The sequence below is a fragment of the Ptychodera flava genome, chromosome 4 (genome assembly GCF_041260155.1).
Source record: "Ptychodera flava strain L36383 chromosome 4, AS_Pfla_20210202, whole genome shotgun sequence".
NCBI classification, from domain to species: domain Eukaryota; kingdom Metazoa; phylum Hemichordata; class Enteropneusta; family Ptychoderidae; genus Ptychodera; species Ptychodera flava.
Genome location: NC_091931.1, coordinates 22,903,497 through 22,922,185, shown reverse-complemented (window position 1 = coordinate 22,922,185; position 18,689 = coordinate 22,903,497). Strand labels below are relative to the sequence as shown.

Genomic DNA, 18,689 nt, shown 5'->3' with positions numbered 1-18,689 from the left:
TTTGCAGCAACGTTGCAGCAGGGAGTTTGCTGCATATTTGCAGCAAGTTCACAAGAAACCTAATTTGCATCTGAAAAATGAACCACCCGCATATTTGCGGCAAATAGTTTGCTGCAAATTTACTGCAAAGCTTGCGGCAAATTTGCAGTAACAGTTTGCGGGAGGCCTAAAATTCGGTAAGGGAAGTGTTTGCAAATAGTCGACAGAGTTATAAGCACACTCTTCATTAGATTTTGATAAAGGAATTAACGGATTACGGTACTTTAATCTGTCTAAAAAGCATGATTGTGACTGTATAACAAGCTGTATATCCTAATTACCTCGCTATTTGATCACAAAAAAGCAAATATCAAGAGTCATTGTCACCTGTCCAATGGGCAAGCAATAGTGAATTGTCATGCTAAAAATTTACCTGCCGCAGACAGGCTGTCAAGTAGCTATTGCCTAGTACACAATATGTGAAGTGTGTTAAATGTAGCAAAGCACAGTTTGTCACCGTCAAGTAATGTTGATTTTCAAATGATACAAATTACATTGTGAAGAAGTATCTATTTTACCCAACCAGAGAGCCTCATAAACAAGCTGATCCAGAAATTAATGTCAATATAAACTTCAACAAGCTTGACCTTCAGGATTCAGAGTGTTTGCCCAAGATGGACTGGTACTTTTTTACAATAAAAGTGCTATTTAATTGCATAACATGAAAGAAGCGTGCACATAAAGATGAACTTCACTTTTAAAATACAACACAGCATTTTAAATATTGTAAATGTTCAGGGCCTTGCCAATGACATAAGATTACGCGACTCTTTCTTTCTCCAAAGTGTGTTTCTTATTTTTTTTGAATGAGGTCATCAAAATAGGGTACAGTCTCAATAGTGGGAGGGTACAGACATGTCTATTACAAACACTACAATGCAATGATATCAATAAATGTCAGTAAAGACTTCTCGGAGACTATATGCACATTAGATTTTCAAATTACATCTAATAAATTCACTGTTTTGTGGTTCTAGGAAAAAGAGTTGTTAAAATATCATCCCATTTCTGGTTGTGTAAAAGTCCATTTGTTCCTTTTGTCCTCTCCACATTGGTTAATTTTCTAATTTTGATTGCCAAACTTCATATTTATCTGGCAAAGCTTGAAAATCAGCAACCAAATCATCTGATTTTCAAAAGATTACTACAAAAGATACCGAAAGTAGAATATTGTATAGCGGTTAAAAAGATGTACTAGTATTTACTAAAAAACAAAAAAGATGACTAATGTTGGTAGAGGGCGCAATTAGACTTGCCTTGACAAAAACACGGCTACGCTACCCCATCAGAGTAACGGTGACAAGAAGGACAGTTAACTTCTCAAAATCAGAAATTTTCCCTAACACTCTGGTTTTGTAAGCCTTTCAATGTATGTATTTTAAAAACAAAAAGTGAGTAAACTACACAGAAAATGATGCATTGTTATTGCCTATGATGCATTGTCCAATGGTTTCAAGATAAGAAATTGTAAGAACCGTCAAAAATTTTGAAACCTGTTTCTGTAACACAGAAAGAGTTTTCATGCGACTATAAATTGTTTCACCATGACTGGTCTTATTAACAGTCCATTTGAAGGTGACTTCAACCTGTTCATTGTTGTTTATTTTAGAATGTTTGAGGTTTTTAGGAGCCTTGATGACAATATAATTTACACACAATATTTTGTGTCATGAACAGTATTTCATCGTATACTTGAACAAATGCTACACTTTTCAAGCTCATCATGTCCGCTATAATCACATCGATTCTAGTCACAAATTTTGAATTTATGTTTGGTAGGTTGTAAGCCAATATTAGTTCATACCACATGACAGCCTGCTGAAGACAACATTGAAATTTGTTTGGATCATAATTACCAAATATTTAGGTTGTCCAAAAACGTGTTCATTCTTCTTGCAGTTTTTGATAAGTCTTGCATAGATCTGAGGAAACTTGACAGGTATCTTTGGATTTGCTTTGTTGCATTTGAATCTAGTTGTCTGTTTTGATGTTTACCATAACAACTTGAAGCCTACTCCTAAAGCTCAGCTTGGGATCGCTTTCTTTTTTCATCCAACAAGTTCACCGATTAGGAAAGTATTTATACTTCAGTGTGATGCCCCTTTTGCAGGTGCAACCAATCATGACAGAGTTGAAGATATTGAAATGCCAGAAGGTAAGAGAATTATCAAAAACCAACAATTTTCTTTGAAAGTATTGAAAAATCATAAACAGCATTTGTTGAAAGCACAGTTTGAAAATTGTGATATCAACATACATTCATTTGTGTCATAAATACATAAATCTGTCAGCATAACAAAATATCATCTCCTAACTTATTTGGCCATAATGAAGATTAAACAGTTCTGAGCAATCCAAGCAGATGAACAGATGGTATTTTTTCAAATTTATATGTGTGTCATAAAAATGAGCAAAAAAATTAGGAAAATATCCAAATGATCAAATATATCAAAAAGAGAGCTATTGGTCCAAAAAGCTTTGACTGCAGTACATAAATTTCTTTGGAAGGTTTTATTCAGAGTTCTTGACATTGACATTCACTTTTTTCAGAATTTTCACCAAGTAGGAAATCTCTCTGAACCACCTGGCCTGAAAGATTCTATAATAATTGATCTATAATTTGCCAGTATTAATTTGTTCAGATATTTTTCAAATCATGATAACATTTGTCTTTGCAAATTTTTCTGGCCAGTGTTTCCATTTTTGACCAAACTCTTCTCTGGAGCTGCTAGTACGTTTTTTTAGGCTAGATACTGTAGCTGACCTTATTCAGGTCTCCTGAAATGATGATAAAATTTGCAAATAACTGTAGGAGTCAATTTCATCATTGCATCAAATGTTAAGGTCAGTTTTGTATGCCGTGAAGCTAGGTATCTGATATCTTTCAAGTTTGGTTTCAAAGATTCTGATGAATGGTGAGATTTCTGTGAGATGAAATGATCATGAAATTTGCATGTTGCATCTTCCCTGTTGTCTGTCATATAGCTTTCAAAATTCATGTGCTGGAGTTTGGAATTATGAAATTTTCATATTTACAGTTTGGTTATAAGTTTAGTGTAAGTGTAATAGATATATGCTGTTGAAAACCAATTAATTTGTACGGGAGCAAATGTCCACTGTATAGAAGTCAGCAATGTTCACACATGCATCATGCATTACCGGTATGTCAGTTCTGATGCTGAGCGTCACTGACACTACCGTATACCTCTACTGTCATTGATATCATCTTCAACCACACTGCAGTTCCCTCAATCATGGTTTCTACATATTGTCACAAATTCTAGCATCTATATTGGCTTGAATTCAATGTTTTTCAATATTTGCATTGCATGTATTCTTCCCACAGTGATGGTTGTCCCCAAGAGAAATCAGAGAGTACGATTCACAGGCGACATTGGGTAAGGGCTTCATCCATTTAAGAAAGTGATCAAAATACACATAAGTCATGTACCAATTGTTTCCTTTTCATTCAGGGCCAACAACAACTTGCACTTTCCAACAGTTATTTCACATATGTACCAAGGTTTAATCTCAAGGTGTGAACTAGTAAATTTATTACCTTCTGTAAATAATGTTTGTGTACAATGTTCAATATGAAATTGTCCTGATATCACATTTTATCAATACAGTATGCCAAATCAAACTGACAGATATACACAATCAGTGCAGTTTTGTTTCTAATAAACAAGAGTGTCTTACTCTAATTTGTAATTTTAGATCAAGATCTGGTGAGAGCGACTGCGAGCCATACGACTCTCCCACAGAAATTGAACCACTGCTCCGCCCGTCATCTCAGCATGGCCTCAAGGGTAGCAAACGGCCAAACTTCATGAGGTCTTTCTCAGCACCTGCTGGAGACACTGAAAGCCAGCAGCTACAGACCCAAAGGAACCAGAGACATGCCATGCACACTGACATTGTATGTATTAAATAGAATCTCAATATTTGGTCAAAAAATATTGAATCTTCAGCAATTTGCCTCTGCTTTTAGAAAATACAGTCTTTTACAGAATAAAATTGTGAATGGTATTTGAAAGAATTCAATGATTGACATATAAATTGGGCAAATCTTCATCTTTTTTATTTATGATGACTTATTCATCATCTGGATAAACATACGGTGTAACACAGCCTTCCCATGGTGCATTTCAATGAGAGAAATCTGATCACTAGTGTTAGGATCCCACTTATGGATGATGATGGGCAACACCAAATACATCACAAACTTTACTTTCTGTCTTAATTATTTCAGAAAAACAAGGAACTTGATCGAGTGTACCAACAGGCATGCTTGATTGGCAAAGGTATGTATATCTGCTACAGTGTATTATGCTCAGTAAACCATGTAAAAATGTTTCAACATTGCATTCTTATTACATCACAATGATAAAAATCAAGATAGGAATGTGGTAATGGCCTTTTACCTCTTTTTTATGTGTAAGCGTATTCTTTTGTTTGTAGACATATAGGAACACAGGAGCTGTACTCAGCCATTCAGGAGTACAAAAAGTTGCTCCATCTTCATTGTGGCTGTAAAACTCAAAAATTTCACTGAAAAAAATAAAAGTTTAAAGTTTAAAGAGTTGTAGAAGTTGATATTTTGTTGTAGGCAGGAATTGTAAGAGCATTCAGTAAAACCTCCGAGTGTGAAATAATCAAAGAAAATACAGTCGATACACTGTAAAATCTGTATGTTGTGTTAATATGTCACTGTTGATAGATGTTGTTCCAGGCAGGTATCTTCTTTTCAAAAGAAGAAACTAAATTTTTTTAATATTTTTTCTGAAGCAGAATGTTTTCTGACAAAAGATATTTTACAATTGTTAGGATTAATTAATTTAGGAAATTTTGATTTAGGTAATTACTGTTAAATAGTTTCAATTGACCAAAATATGTCTGCTCTCAGAATACAGGTGAAGTGTTTCGCAGTTCACTTACAGTAAAGTTGATTTTCACATTTCTTTAGTCCTCATAATCACAGTTACAGGACAAGTCCTGAAGCTTTTACTTTTGTTATGACACAATAATAGATCAGAAGATCCAGGATTTCAGCTACGAAGCCAAGGAAAAAGTGGCCCTAAGACTTGATCCAGAGCCCAGTGATCGTACCCACAAGTATTGGTTTCACTTTGGACGGCTGTGGGACATTGACGAGCTAATCCTGAAGAACTTCACCAAGAAAACCATGGCTGTCTTTGATTACGTAGGGCCGCAAGGATACACTGTTGAAGAGTTACTCCAAAGACTAGTGAAAATGGACAATCCAGTGCTGCTGAAAGAGGTCTGTGAACATGTCATCAAAGAAGGCAAAAAGCAACCAAAGTGAAACAAATGCAATCGTAAACATTCCAAAGAGGTGGCTGACTAGGGCCCTCAAAATAGATTTTGTTTCTGGTCATTAGCTAGCATCACCTTGTGACATGCACATCATGTATTTTTGACTCCCTTGATTATGTTCAACAAAATCCTTACAGTGTTCCCAAACAAATAGCTAGCACACATTAAAGGTATACAGTCACCTGTAATCTAAATATGCCCATATATAGTCAAAGGGGCGTTCCTTAGTATTCAAAATATCCATGTGAGGGCGCTGTTTTTAAAAAGTGGCCACCTGTGTAAAATCTCTGATTGGTTGGATTTTCTCTTTCCATGGTAACTATGGCAAATTGGAACAGGTGACAGTATACCTTTAAATGATTTACATCATTGTGTTCATAAATTCTTGCCACCTTGAATAGCTTTTATCTTGTGCTGAGGGCAAACTACATGAAATTGCAATGCATTGTGGGTAAAACCGACTTCTCACCAAAGCAAGATTTAAGATAGTGACCTTACGAGTACTTTTAACGCTAAAACGTTATTACTTTAAGGCAAAAAGTTATGTGTGTTCATGAAACTAGCTGAACTTATTCATCTTTTTAGGCATTTCTGGCGTTAAATTCCTGTGAAAAATAAAACTTTACTTTGACTTCTCTAATCTTATGTGTTCTTCCCATAAAAATTTGCCATACTGAAAATATGGCCAACTGCAAGGGAGTTTTATTTATGACTAGATGGCAAAATCAATTTCAAGGTGCCAAGAATAGACTTTCTTTGTTTAGTTGCTTCTTGTTTAAGGCCCACAGTGGTGATAAGAAAGAGATAATACTTTGAATCAGTGGTAAAACAATATCTGTTTTAGAAATCTGATACCAAAGTTGTTCTGAAAACAGAAAACAAAAACAAAGTCACATCATCATCAAATATCAGGGACCAGATACTAAATGTTTCCTATAAAAGATTTTTTGGATGCTTTCAGTAAGTAAATATAGACTTTCTGTTCCCTGAGCTTTAACGTTGATATCTGCAATTTCGACAAAAGTAGTTTAAACTACGAAACATGTCCACCAATCATAACTGTCCTCTAAACCACCATTCCCCTTGTATAGCACACTTTCAATCCAACAGAGACAATCACTGATGTATAGAGGGTACTTTCTTCTTTGTTTAAATGGAAAACCTGATTTCTATTCTTTAGACAAAAGAGAATTATGAAGAAAGAAATTGTGATAATTCTATTCTATGTATCAATATGCACCTTGGTTTTTGTGAAGTTGTATGCTTCAAGATGTATTTTTAAGTGTGTTGTTGAAGATTCCCCGATTCTGTTATATATTGATGTCCTACCCTACTGCCGAAATACCACCAAAGTTTTCATTTCAGCTTTATTTTTTGGTGCAGCATTGTTTTCATTGGTTGCACGGTGTTATTGTTTAAAACAATGATAAAAGTGTTTGTCTATGGACTTTAAAAATATTGACAACTCTTGTTTGTCGTTAATGCTTCTGTGAAAGAATGTTCAAGACTTAGGTCACTTGAGGAGTACAAAAGTTGTATGCATGTGTCTTTAAGCAGCCATGACATATATGAAATTCAGTACTGAAATATTGTACTCAAATACATTAATTAAATGAAAAATTATTGATTTTTTGGTCACATTGGTCTAAAGCATACAGTTGAAGATCAGAGGTGTCTCCCCAATAATATCAGATCAGTGTGTGTTATAAGGGTTAAAACTTAATAGAGAAACAGAAATTAAGCATCAGTGTCCTGCCAACCCCCATCACAATATCCCACTGACGTGATCAAATAGTTAAATGTTATTGAAATTCAGAGTAAATCATGTTTACTCTGAGTCAATCAAGTTTTAAGTTTACACATGCAAGTTCCAAGTTAAAGACCTAATTGTAAGTGCGATAATGGTATTAAGAGCACATAGTGATCATAGTCTGTGTATTTTGTAAATATTGGTGAAGAAAAGATCTCTTCAGACTCAAAATCAGTGAATGTTGGTTTGCATGTAAAACATGGAAGATATAAATGTGTGTAAACTTAGGCAGTCATCTTATCTTGGTGACCATGTGCTTTTATTAATCAAATGTACCACAGAATGTGGTCTTATTAAAGTTGAGTAATGATGTGAAATATTTTGTACTTCCTCATGTTAAAGGATTTTGCAGAGAAGGTATCTGAGAGGAAATATTGATATTACAGGAGTTGGTCTCCTGGTGTAAGAACTTGTGAAATATTTCATACTTTCTAGTCTTAAAAGATTTTGTAGAGAAGATATCCTGGTAGAAATCTAGAATAAACCACGAGTTTGGTCTCCTGGTATAAAAACTACCATGCCATCTACCTTGATCAACATGATGCCATTCCCTCCACCATGCTACTGCACGAGCAAGGACGATTGGCAGGTTCAGAAAATATTTTAAAATATGGAATCAAAGTTTAAACCATGAACTTTGATATATTTTGTTAAAGAAATGAGCAAAATTTTGTAATATGTGAACAATTTTTATCACTAACTTGGATGCGTTTATCAAATTTGACTGCTAGATTTAATAATTCACTAGGAATGCAAAAACAGCAAGTTTTAGAAAGTATCATGTCGGTGCCAGTTCTTTGCTATTTTAACTGCCATAAATTTAAAACAGAATGGATGTAGTATGGATGTAGTGAGTTGTAAAGGACTATAAATCATGTACTTATAAGAAGAAGCAGTGTTTTTTTTAACCATTTGTATTTCACATGATGTCATTTATTTCTACTTGCCAGTTCTACAACTTACACCACTTAAAATTGCCCACTAGTAAAATAGCCACAGTACTGTTTTAAGAGCATATATGCTAGGCTTGAAACAAAATTCTCAGCTTGAGTTCTTGCATTTTCAATTTGAATACAGAATTTTAGAAACAAATATGAAAGCACATTTGTTGAAGTTTTGTGTACCATCCCACAAGGAGATTATGTACATATGTAGTTTTATAGCTTTAAAGTATTGGATTCTACAAATCTAGTTTCCCTTTTTTCTGAAGGAAGATTGACAAGCTGTATTTCACTGAATGTTTCCAAAACCAACATAAGTGTGCCGTTTAACAGGCAAAGTTATCAAGCCTACACGTCTGATTGGCTGTGCTCTATTTTTGATGTTGATCATTGCTGTTTGAAAGTTAATGTAGGGTTATAGAGAACAGGAATCATGACACGAGGGAATAAATTGCAAAGCATTTGAAGTATAGAGTTAGAATTATGATGGCAAGATAGTCACAGTTAATTAATGTTAAAGTGTTTTAAAACGTAGCGAGCAAGGTAAAATTTTAGATGGAACATATCGCCATTTAGCAACGGCATTGAATAGTGCACTAAGTTAAGTTATGAAACTTAGATCCAGCAAATGTAAAGAGTGTACACATTTGTCAAATTTCAATTAGTGTGAGATCTCGTCTATTTACAAATAGCAGTGACATCATACTTGTGCTTCAAATAATAACCTGTTCAGTTTTATAAAGGCTGAAGTTAATAAATTTTTTTTTTTGCATCCCCACATCCATAACTTTTTTGAGGTATTCCTTGAAAAAAAATACAGTGTATTTGAATAGCACTTAACAGCGTTGCTTTTCTGCCTGCAAATCCTTTGTTTGAAAATTTGTAAAATGTACTTAAAAGGCCTGCATGCTTACAGATTGTCACATTGTACTGAAATTTATGGAGCTGAAAAGATAAGTTCCTGTTTTTATTCTTGAATAGACACTCATATTTAATTTACATGGAACCTTTCAAGTAATTGTAAAACATGCAAGTGTCAAATTTTCTGAGTTTTTGAACTGCTTGCCTTTCAACATTTCTCATGGATGTAAAACAAAGAATTAAATTACTCAGGCCCAATGCCCAAGTGAGCAGGTACCAACAGTACATATACATGACAATATTACACCCAAGATCTGAAATATAATTTATATCGATCACATTTCTATGCATTCAGGAGCAAGAAGCATTTCACGTTGTTCCTCGAAGGCAATAATGTTTGATGGAATTTTTTTATCATACAAAAAGTATGACTGTGTGTATGTATTGTATATTGTCAGCAATTTAATGATAATTCTTGCGTACCTTGACTGATTTTCAGGATATTTTTAAGTCAGCACTATGAATGTTTCTCCCATTGTTAATAGGTGTAGCAAATAGGAGAATTCTAATAATGACTATGCAAATAGTTCAAATTATCAATGAAAATGTGTATTAACATAATAACTTTCTAACACAATTGGAACTAATTTGGGATAATTGGATTTTCATATTTTTCAAATTTCTCAAAAGTGTTAGGTGCCGTATAGCTGAATGTTGCAATATTACAAATTACTCATAAAAACAAGTGCGTAATGTAAAAAGAAAAGCAGATGAGATTACATTTGTAGATTAAATCGGCATTACTTCACCATCCAATCATCCCAAATTAGTTCCAATCGTGTTTTCTTCTAAAGTGCTATTTATGATAATATCAAAAACAGTTAACTTAAGTGCATCATTTTTACTTAGTGCACGTTTTTTTATGTTTCTGACTTTGCTGCTTTAATTCAGTTGTTTGTTACTTCATAAGGGGTTCATTATTGTTCTCTCAAGTTTTTCTACATATTGTTGTTACCGCTAAATGCAGAGTGGGCCAGTGGACTTATTTACCACAAGTTGTGTTTTTGTGCTCTGTTATGTGTGCTTTGCTAAGTCAAATCTGAAAGAAATGTCATTGACGTAAAAGTCTATTTACCTGTTACTTTCAGTTTTTACAGTAAATTTGTTGTGAAACATTTCCTAGTGACTTTCGCATGGCTTTTCACCTTCTAGAGACTTTTGTACTCAGCCACTTTATGGAGGGAGCGTAACTCTGCGTGTATCTCCATAACTTATTGCATCTGATGGTGCATTGCATTTGAATTCAAAGTCCAATTTGCATTTGGTGTCCATGGAAATGCTACATAGTCTATAATATCCCCTCAGTGTTTATAAATCTTTCCGGCAGTAGAGGTCATTCCCTGTAGGGGCAAGGTGACCTACAACTAGGCGTACATAATTAATGAAGTCGGCCATGTTGAATTAGGACAATGAGACCAGTGTGAATCTGTATCACTGTGCTATATTCTTGCTTATGGTAGTTATGATTTCCACATTGATTTGCATCTACTGTTTGGTATCACTGTTAGATCGTTATTCAGCCGACGTCTCTATAGTTTGTCTCTACAGTAATGTACGTACTCTGCGAATTCAATTATATTTGACATACGTCCAGATCGTTTTGCATACACATAGACATTCAAATAATTTCATCATTCCCATTTTATATTACCTTTCCACAGCAACTTTCTGTTGTTCATGTTCTAACCTTCTTCTATACCAAAACATTCCCTCAATTTTCCTCCTTCACAGACTTGTGTATTTTCACTGTTCACCAAATAGTTTATTGTAACAGCTCGTACTTTATCCCTAAAGAGGACTGATATTTATGGTTTTCCTTTCTGATATAGATTTTACAGAGATAGTTCTTTTCTGGTAATGTATGTTTCATTGAAAATAAAAAAAAATGAATTTTCTCAAACATTTATTTCTTTTGTGTGTGATGCAGATGTTTGAGCAGATCTGATGTGTTTCCTGAAAAATATTTCCGTCGCTGTCCAGGCAAAATACCCAGATAATGTAATCGGCATTTGGGATAACAATGACTAAATTGGAATTTATATTTTTTGAAAACATTCACACCAGAGAGTGTTGGAAATAAAGATGAAGCACCATGCCACCCATCCAACATGTGTTTTGTTTTGCTTTTTTTTTCATAATGAGGCTGCGATGAATGAGATAAATCTTTTACCGTGCATATGATAATACACAGAGACTTGACCATTTTTTACAATAATAGAGAATACTTTACAAGTTTTTGCTAATGATCGTAGCTTGTCAAATTTTGAAACTGAAACTGAAAATATCTGGTAAATCAATGTACATTTATTGACTCTATGTGAAATTGAGACGTTTTCCGTATGGTGTATGTAGATCTCACCCTTCGCATGAGGTACGTTCGCTTTGCATTATGTACATTTGCTATGCATTTCTTATACACAGTTTTCACTTTGAAAAGTAACTTAGTCATATGATTGTCTTTTCGTAAAAGGCAAGACTTAAAAACGTTCTCGACTGCAAATGGAAGTTCGATACTCAGAGTGTCGAAATATGATAGTGTCATATTTTGTTCTATGGCATGCTTGTAGGTTTTCAGAGAAAACTATGAAAACAAACACAATATTAACACTATTACAAATAATAAAATATTACTTTTCCACAGGAAACCAATAATAATTAAATGTAAATACACTTGTGTTTTTTGTTTGTGTTTGTTTTTTTCCTGGCTGGCTGGTAGGTTTTCAAAAATCCAAGGACAGCAAACAAAGAATCTTCTTTAAATGGCCTAAATGACGAAATGCACGGTAATTAATCGCATTCTCAGCCCTGCGTATTAACTTGTCCTATATGAAAATTATGATGAGATAGGCCATTTTTTGATCAATAGGGCAAACTAGAACAAGATGTTTCAAATTGAAAATGCCATAGTGATTGATTTACACTCAATGAGTATGCGTAGTAGTATTGTTTGTTTGTTTGCTTGTTTGTTTGTTTGCTTTCAGCCAGGGTAGTAGCTGACATTTTCCATGGTATTCAAATATTAGGTTAAAGATCGATGTAGAAGCAGTTGCTGTGTAAGTTTACTATGAGTCAATAGAGAGATTAAGGCGACAAACAGATGTATTTCTGCAAGCCGCGCTGTTCTCTGACGAACAAGTACATTAGAACCTCCAGTGCCGAAAATACTGTTCAGCCTCTGACAAAGTTTCTAGCATTGCCCATTCTTTTTCATGTTTGTTCTGATTGCAGATTATGAGAGTAGATTCAGGTAATTTTAATTCTAATTTATGTATGGCCTGCGGGCCTCACTTTAAGCTGTAGACGACCTTCCGTAGTATGGGCGTAGCGATGCAAGTTCTTTGAAACAAGTGAACATAGCAAATTTAAGTTTTGGACAACCATGGGGGCCGACGTTTTATCTCGGGAGTATCATTCAAATCGGTAACATCCGAAGAATAACCTTCACACTGTTGATATGGTCGCCTTGACAACCCATCAGCATTCATGTGTTTCTTTCCAGGCCTATAAATAATTTCATAATCATATTGTTGCAATGTCCATCGATCAATCCAACGTTTTGGTCACTTTTGTTTACATGTATGTTAGATTAGATGACTATATGATTTCTCCTTATGTAGGGATCGCAATGTCGAATAGCATGTATAACAGCAAACGCTTCTAATTCAGTAATCGAGTAATTCTGTTCATGACAGTTTAAACATCTCCCTCCATACAAAATAACGGGCTCGACACAATTTTGTTGTTGAGCTAATAGAAATGCAACCGCATAAGTTGAACAATCAGTATAAATAATGAAATCTGTGTTCATATCAGGTTACCCCAAAGTTGGTGCTTCACACAATAATCCTTTTAATTTCTGGAATGCTTTATCGCATTTATCAGTCCATTCAAATTTTACACCCTTTCCCAATGATTTGTGTAAAGGCCTAGCAATGATAGAAAAATTCTATATAAAGTTCCAATAGTAATTGGCCTTTTACAAAAATGACTTAAGCTGCTTGACTGTGTGAGAGCGGGGGTACTTCTTAACAGCTTCTACTTTTCTTTGATCGACTGAAATTCCATCTTCACTTATGATATGTCCAAAAATTGACACTACGCTTCATAATGCTCCATGTAACTTTATTAAAGCTGTGTCAATATGCTGCAAATGTTCCTCGAAGGTATTGCCAAAAATAATAATGTCGGCAATATAACACAAAATATATTGCCAATTAATGTTGTGTAAGACATATTGCATGGTAAGTTGAAAACAACTAGAGTTGTTTAGTAACCCTTGGGCGAGCCTTTCATACTGTTACAATCCTTGATATGTGACAAAAGCTGTTTTCTGCCTACTTTCGTCATCTAATTCTAATGGGAAAAAATCTGGATTGCACATCTGAAGTCGAGGAATACTTCTGACTGTTTTACCAAGCATTTCTAAAGATCCATCTGTTCTTGGCAAAGGGAAGAAATCAGATACAGTTAGCTTGTTCAAATATCGAAAATCAGTACAAAAAGTGGCAAGATTTGTCAGGTTTCTAAACTAGAGCCACTGGGCTAGCAAAAGGTGAGATAGGTGGTTCTATAACACCTTGTTCTAATAAGCTTTCAACTTGCCGTTATATTTCCTTTCTTTTGTCTCGATTAACCCCATACGAGCATGGTAAAAAGGGCACACACTTTCCAGTAATTGAATCTTATGCTTAATAAAATCACAATGACAAACTTTACCACTAGAATCAACAAATGCATTCTATATTTTGCAATAACACATCTTTAAGTTGGTTGCATGGTGTGTCAGTTACTTCTAACTCTTCAAGATTTAATTGACTAATTAAATAATCTCTTTCAGACTGTGATGGGCTGTGACTTGTTTGAACATTATTAATCATGGGTTCGACAGGTGCAATAATTTCACTGGGTGAAGGAAGGGGAGAGAATACGCCCACAATGTTTTCCTTGATCTTAACATCGGTATCTAATGTATTCACAATTCTCATGGTAAAAGATTTGATATTCGAATAGACCAACCCATTCGCCACTAAAACACAACAGGCGCTAATTGGGTATATTTATGACAAAAGTAGCCCTGCACGCCACCAGAATACTTATATGGCACCTTAACAGGAATTATCATTTCATGCCCTGGGGGAATTATCACATCGACAACAAGTCTCAATGGTACATAAGATTGTAACTTAACACTATTTGCAGTAAAATCGATAAGAGCCGTGTAACGCTTCAGAAAATCTGCGCCCATAATTAAATCATGAGTATTGACTAAGGTAACATTCAACATTACATACTTGTTTCCAACATAAGCAGGAATTTTCATGAATCCAACATTCATTTTTCTTTTTCCTGATGCTTGTACACAACTATATCTATTCAAAAATTGCATATCTCTGTAAAGCAGGTATTAAAATAATCGCAATCATACCAATCCATAATCCGATAACACTAGGTCAAAATTCATAATACAATAGTTATAAACACAAAACAGCACAGAACAGACAGTAAATCACCGATACACACAACAAAGTCAAATTCATGAAAGAATGACATATGGACCTCTGGCCAAAAGACCAAGAAGTGATGTCAAGTGTTTCGAATATAGTAAGCGCATCCTGCCCCACATGTGGCACCCGCCATATATCACTCTGTAAGTCAAATATGTAGTAGTCACCAACTAAGGCCCAATGTCTCTTATGCCATCAGTGATCATTTGTCGAAGAAAGGTATTGTATTTATCTACTGGATTGCAATACCTGCCAGAAAAGCATTTGAATGTAGAGACAAGTCTTTCTTTGGTGTAACCTTGATTTAACAGTTTGTAAGAGAGATGGCTATGTCTCTCTACAAAATCACTATATGAAGTGCATGCTCTTGCATATCGAATAAGCTAGGATATGTATACTCCGTAAGTTGGTGAGAGTGGAACATTACTTATGAAGTGTGGGAAATTAATGACACTAAAGTTGAAATCATCTCTCTTGTCAATAGCCTAGAAGAATGGTGACCATTAGAGTTAAATTCAAGAAAAATATCCCGATATAAAGCAGAAGAGGCCGTTTCTGTAGTTTCTTTAAATCTAACAATTGCTAAGGTGCTACAGTAACATGAGCCCCTGTATCAATCAGAGAAAGTATCTATTTGTTACAAATAGAAACAAATTAAAATTTTCTTCAAAAGTATGTACTTTCACTCACAGTTTATCTATCCAGTTTTCTTAATCCATTTGCAGCAATGCGCGTGACTCCTGTTATAGTAGGTTCCTTTGTCACCCCGTACGGCCAATTACTGGCCATGAATCGAACGTCACCGCTATGCTATATCAATGAGCTTGAATGTCAAGGTTGTAACAGTTTGCCATGCAGTTAGGGCAGGCAAATGCCAGAGCGGAGCATTTGCAGAAGGCGGAAATAGTTAGTCGATGGGAAATGCTCATTCAAAGAATGGCAAATTGAGATCATTTATACTTACTTACACTTACACTTACATCACGGTGGAAAATAATCAATGAATCTTCAAACATTCCCATGTCCTCCAATGTCTTCCCAGGTTTCCTTACGTCACCGTAAAGATGTTCAAAAATTGTCTAACATGGCTTTTTTTCTCAGAAGAAGATTGATAATATGAGCATACGTTCAAGCTACAAGGGGCTCTTGATGTATAATGTGCAATTTTATAGTTTTGTATCCAGAGTAGAGTTGAAATGTTACTGATAAATTTTCCCGCTACGAACGATTATATTTTGCCGTGTTACCAATTTTGTTTTCAAAAAACATTGAATAGTTTTTTCATATTTCTGATTAATACAACAATTTTTACATATTCAGCTGCTACAACGAAAACATAACTGAATTCATACAGTGTCCTGATATGAAAGAAACTGCCACAACAAACACTTTTACTTAGCGTGATGGTAAAATAAATAACTTCTTCCTTCCCTGATAAGTGCCTTTTTAAATCTCTGTTCCAAGTGAGTGTTTGTCTGGGATCGTACACAGTTCTCCAAACTTAGAAGAGTCAATCCATTACCACGGTACAACCCTTCAGACAATTTTGAAGCTTTCGTTTTTCACAGTGTCAGTTTACCCATACTTCATGAACATTATGTCTATCGAATTTATTTAGTTTGTACCATGTATATGATGTGTGACATGTGTGCCAGTGAGTTCGGCAAGAACTGGCGCAGTGAGCAGACGTCGCCCTCAAACGTTGATTTTTTTTGCACGCCACAAAGCCCACACAAACTATGTGACACTTAGTCAAAGTCGCAAAGAGAGGAGCAGTATACCCGGTAGTTGGGGTACCGGTAAGTTAGTTTTAGACACGGTGTTCTACCCTTGAGCAAAGCCTTTTCCTCCTCACTGCTCCATTAGGGAAGTAGGTTATGGGTACCTCATCCCGCAATTGGGCCTTCGCCTGTTGGATGCTGGGTTGAACAAAAGATTATGGATTGGAAAATGGATAGCTACGAGCGTCACTTCTTTTCAGGAAAGCTAACTGAGTAACGTTGTCGTAGCGGCGACAGCTGGTGATATACTCGCGGATTTGCATATTTCTGCTTATCAACTTTCACTGCATCTCGGTAAAGCAAGTGCCTTCCTAACGAAAAATTCCCGAGTACGCAAAAAATAACATTATTTTTAGCATTTCTCCACTGAGTACATTGCGTATTTCAATAAGCAGAGAGGTTATCATTATCATAGACTCCACAGAGTTTGCTTGGAAGATGCTTATAGGACCATACTTTTTGCTTACTGGACTCACTCTATTTGACAAAACAATTTAATTTCGAGGGAATGCAGTGAATGAAAATGTAACAAAAGTAAAGCAACAGACTTCGAGTATGAAAATGAATAAAGAGTAGAACATTTTTTAATCAAGCCGCCTGCCATGATGCGTTATACTATAGTTATGGAAGTCAGTACAAGTAGTATATCATTTTTGGCCGAATAGACGCTTAAGTTCAAAAACACTGCATCGGTCACAAAGTATCGTCATTTAGAAATGATGCAGACAAAGCCTGTCTGCTGTATGGACGTCCGTCTCAGTTCGTTGTGCCCGTCTCAGTTCGTTGTGCCAGTTTTGCCTAAAAATCTTGTACATCTATTAGTTTTTCTAAGTGGGAGTTAGCGACCTCAAGGTCGACTACATCACAAAAGCGCCCTCTTCTTGACACAAGTGTGAAAGTTCCAGATGTGTCCTCAGAGCTATTAACAGAAAGACGACATATGGCTCAATACCATGGTGCCATAGCTCTACACAAGTGCATGGCTTTAAAAACTATAAAGACTGGATATCAAACCCCAAATATAAAATTACTACCTCTGGTACAGTAAATACAATAATTAGTGGGCAGAGTTGAGAAGATATGCCATTGGTTTCTAATTTGACTATTTACTTAAAACTTAAACTTAAAATCTTGCCCATTTGCGCCGTCTGCCTCATCTTACATCAGCAGAGATGACCATTTAAGTAAGGGTACTGCAGACGAAGAAGTGAACTAGAGAAGGTTTAGTGTAGTGTTAGTATTATTGTCGACAAAAGAAATCAAGCAAGAGCAATTAATCAAGGTGGAGAATCCGGGTACACAAAGTTGAATTGAAAGGACTGGTACACACGATGAAGAGATACATAACTATCATATCACGAATGCACAAGACTTACAGTGACGGCACCAATTATTTTGACGATGAGATACAGCTGGATATTGATACACTACCGAATTAGGTTTGTCAGTTTGCTCACAAATTTACCCTTTTAGTGGTCAACTTTTACAACTTTGCACCAACATCAGACAGACTAAAACAGCAGGTGACGCAGCAAGATGTCTGTAAACTAATTTACTATGTAGTATGTTTATATCTTTACAGCAGCTATCAGTTTCAATGGTGACACACACAGAGACTGGTTGCCAAGTTTTACAAGCAGTTCAAATTCACGGAGAGGTGGTAAAAGAACGACGTTACTGCAAATTTAGACTCGGAGGACAGTGTTCTTTGTAGTTGAATATCAATAAAATTCATGACTTCAAAAAAAATCTAAAACTAACAACACAAATCGATCTGAAAGAATCAGAACGTTTGAGTAGCGATAGCAATGTCTGGAAGTCAGGGCTTTGAGTCAGCAACTTTCTAGTCTAATAAAACTCAGACAACGACATGTTCTGGTATTGCCAGCCATGGTGGGGCTTTGTATACATACGCTGACACGTAATTAGCAGCTATCAGTTTCACTGGCGTAATGATCTGTACATTTGTACAAACAGACGTTGAACCAGACAAAAAAAACAACATAGATGGCTCCCAGACGACACCAGCTGAAGTGAGAGAGAAGATTGTTCAGTTGTATTTAAACGGTCTGTTATTTTCAGAAATTGGTAAACGTTGTGGTGGTGTTTCAAAGCAAACGGCCAACAACATTGTTTTGCGGTACTTGAAAACTGGCAGTTTTCTGCCAGGCAAATCATCTGGAACATCGGTAAAAAACTGACTGCAAATGTTCTGGAGCATATTAATACTACAAAAGTGTAAAACCAAGCATTTATAGGCGTGATTTGTTGATAACCAAAGTAAAGTTTGTTCATTTTACACATCACTCTATTATTTTTGAAGTCATGAACTTTATTGATATTCAACTACAAAGAA

General features: G+C 35.4%; 1 protein-coding gene across 2 annotated transcripts in view; it reads left to right on the top strand.

Annotated features, from left to right (window-relative positions):
• Nucleotides 1-11,155, top strand: part of LOC139131204 (tumor necrosis factor receptor superfamily member EDAR-like) — a 32,648-nt gene extending 21,493 nt beyond the window's left edge. For both annotated transcript variants that reach the window (XM_070697171.1, XM_070697172.1), the window contains exons 7-11: nucleotides 2,150-2,194; nucleotides 3,386-3,437; nucleotides 3,757-3,958; nucleotides 4,292-4,343; nucleotides 5,070-11,155. In XM_070697171.1, the coding sequence (XP_070553272.1) occupies nucleotides 2,150-2,194; nucleotides 3,386-3,437; nucleotides 3,757-3,958; nucleotides 4,292-4,343; nucleotides 5,070-5,365 (647 nt within the window). In that variant the 3' untranslated portion in view covers nucleotides 5,366-11,155. The remainder of the gene's footprint in view (nucleotides 1-2,149; nucleotides 2,195-3,385; nucleotides 3,438-3,756; nucleotides 3,959-4,291; nucleotides 4,344-5,069) is intronic.
• The last annotated feature ends 7,534 nt before the right edge of the window (nucleotides 11,156-18,689 follow it).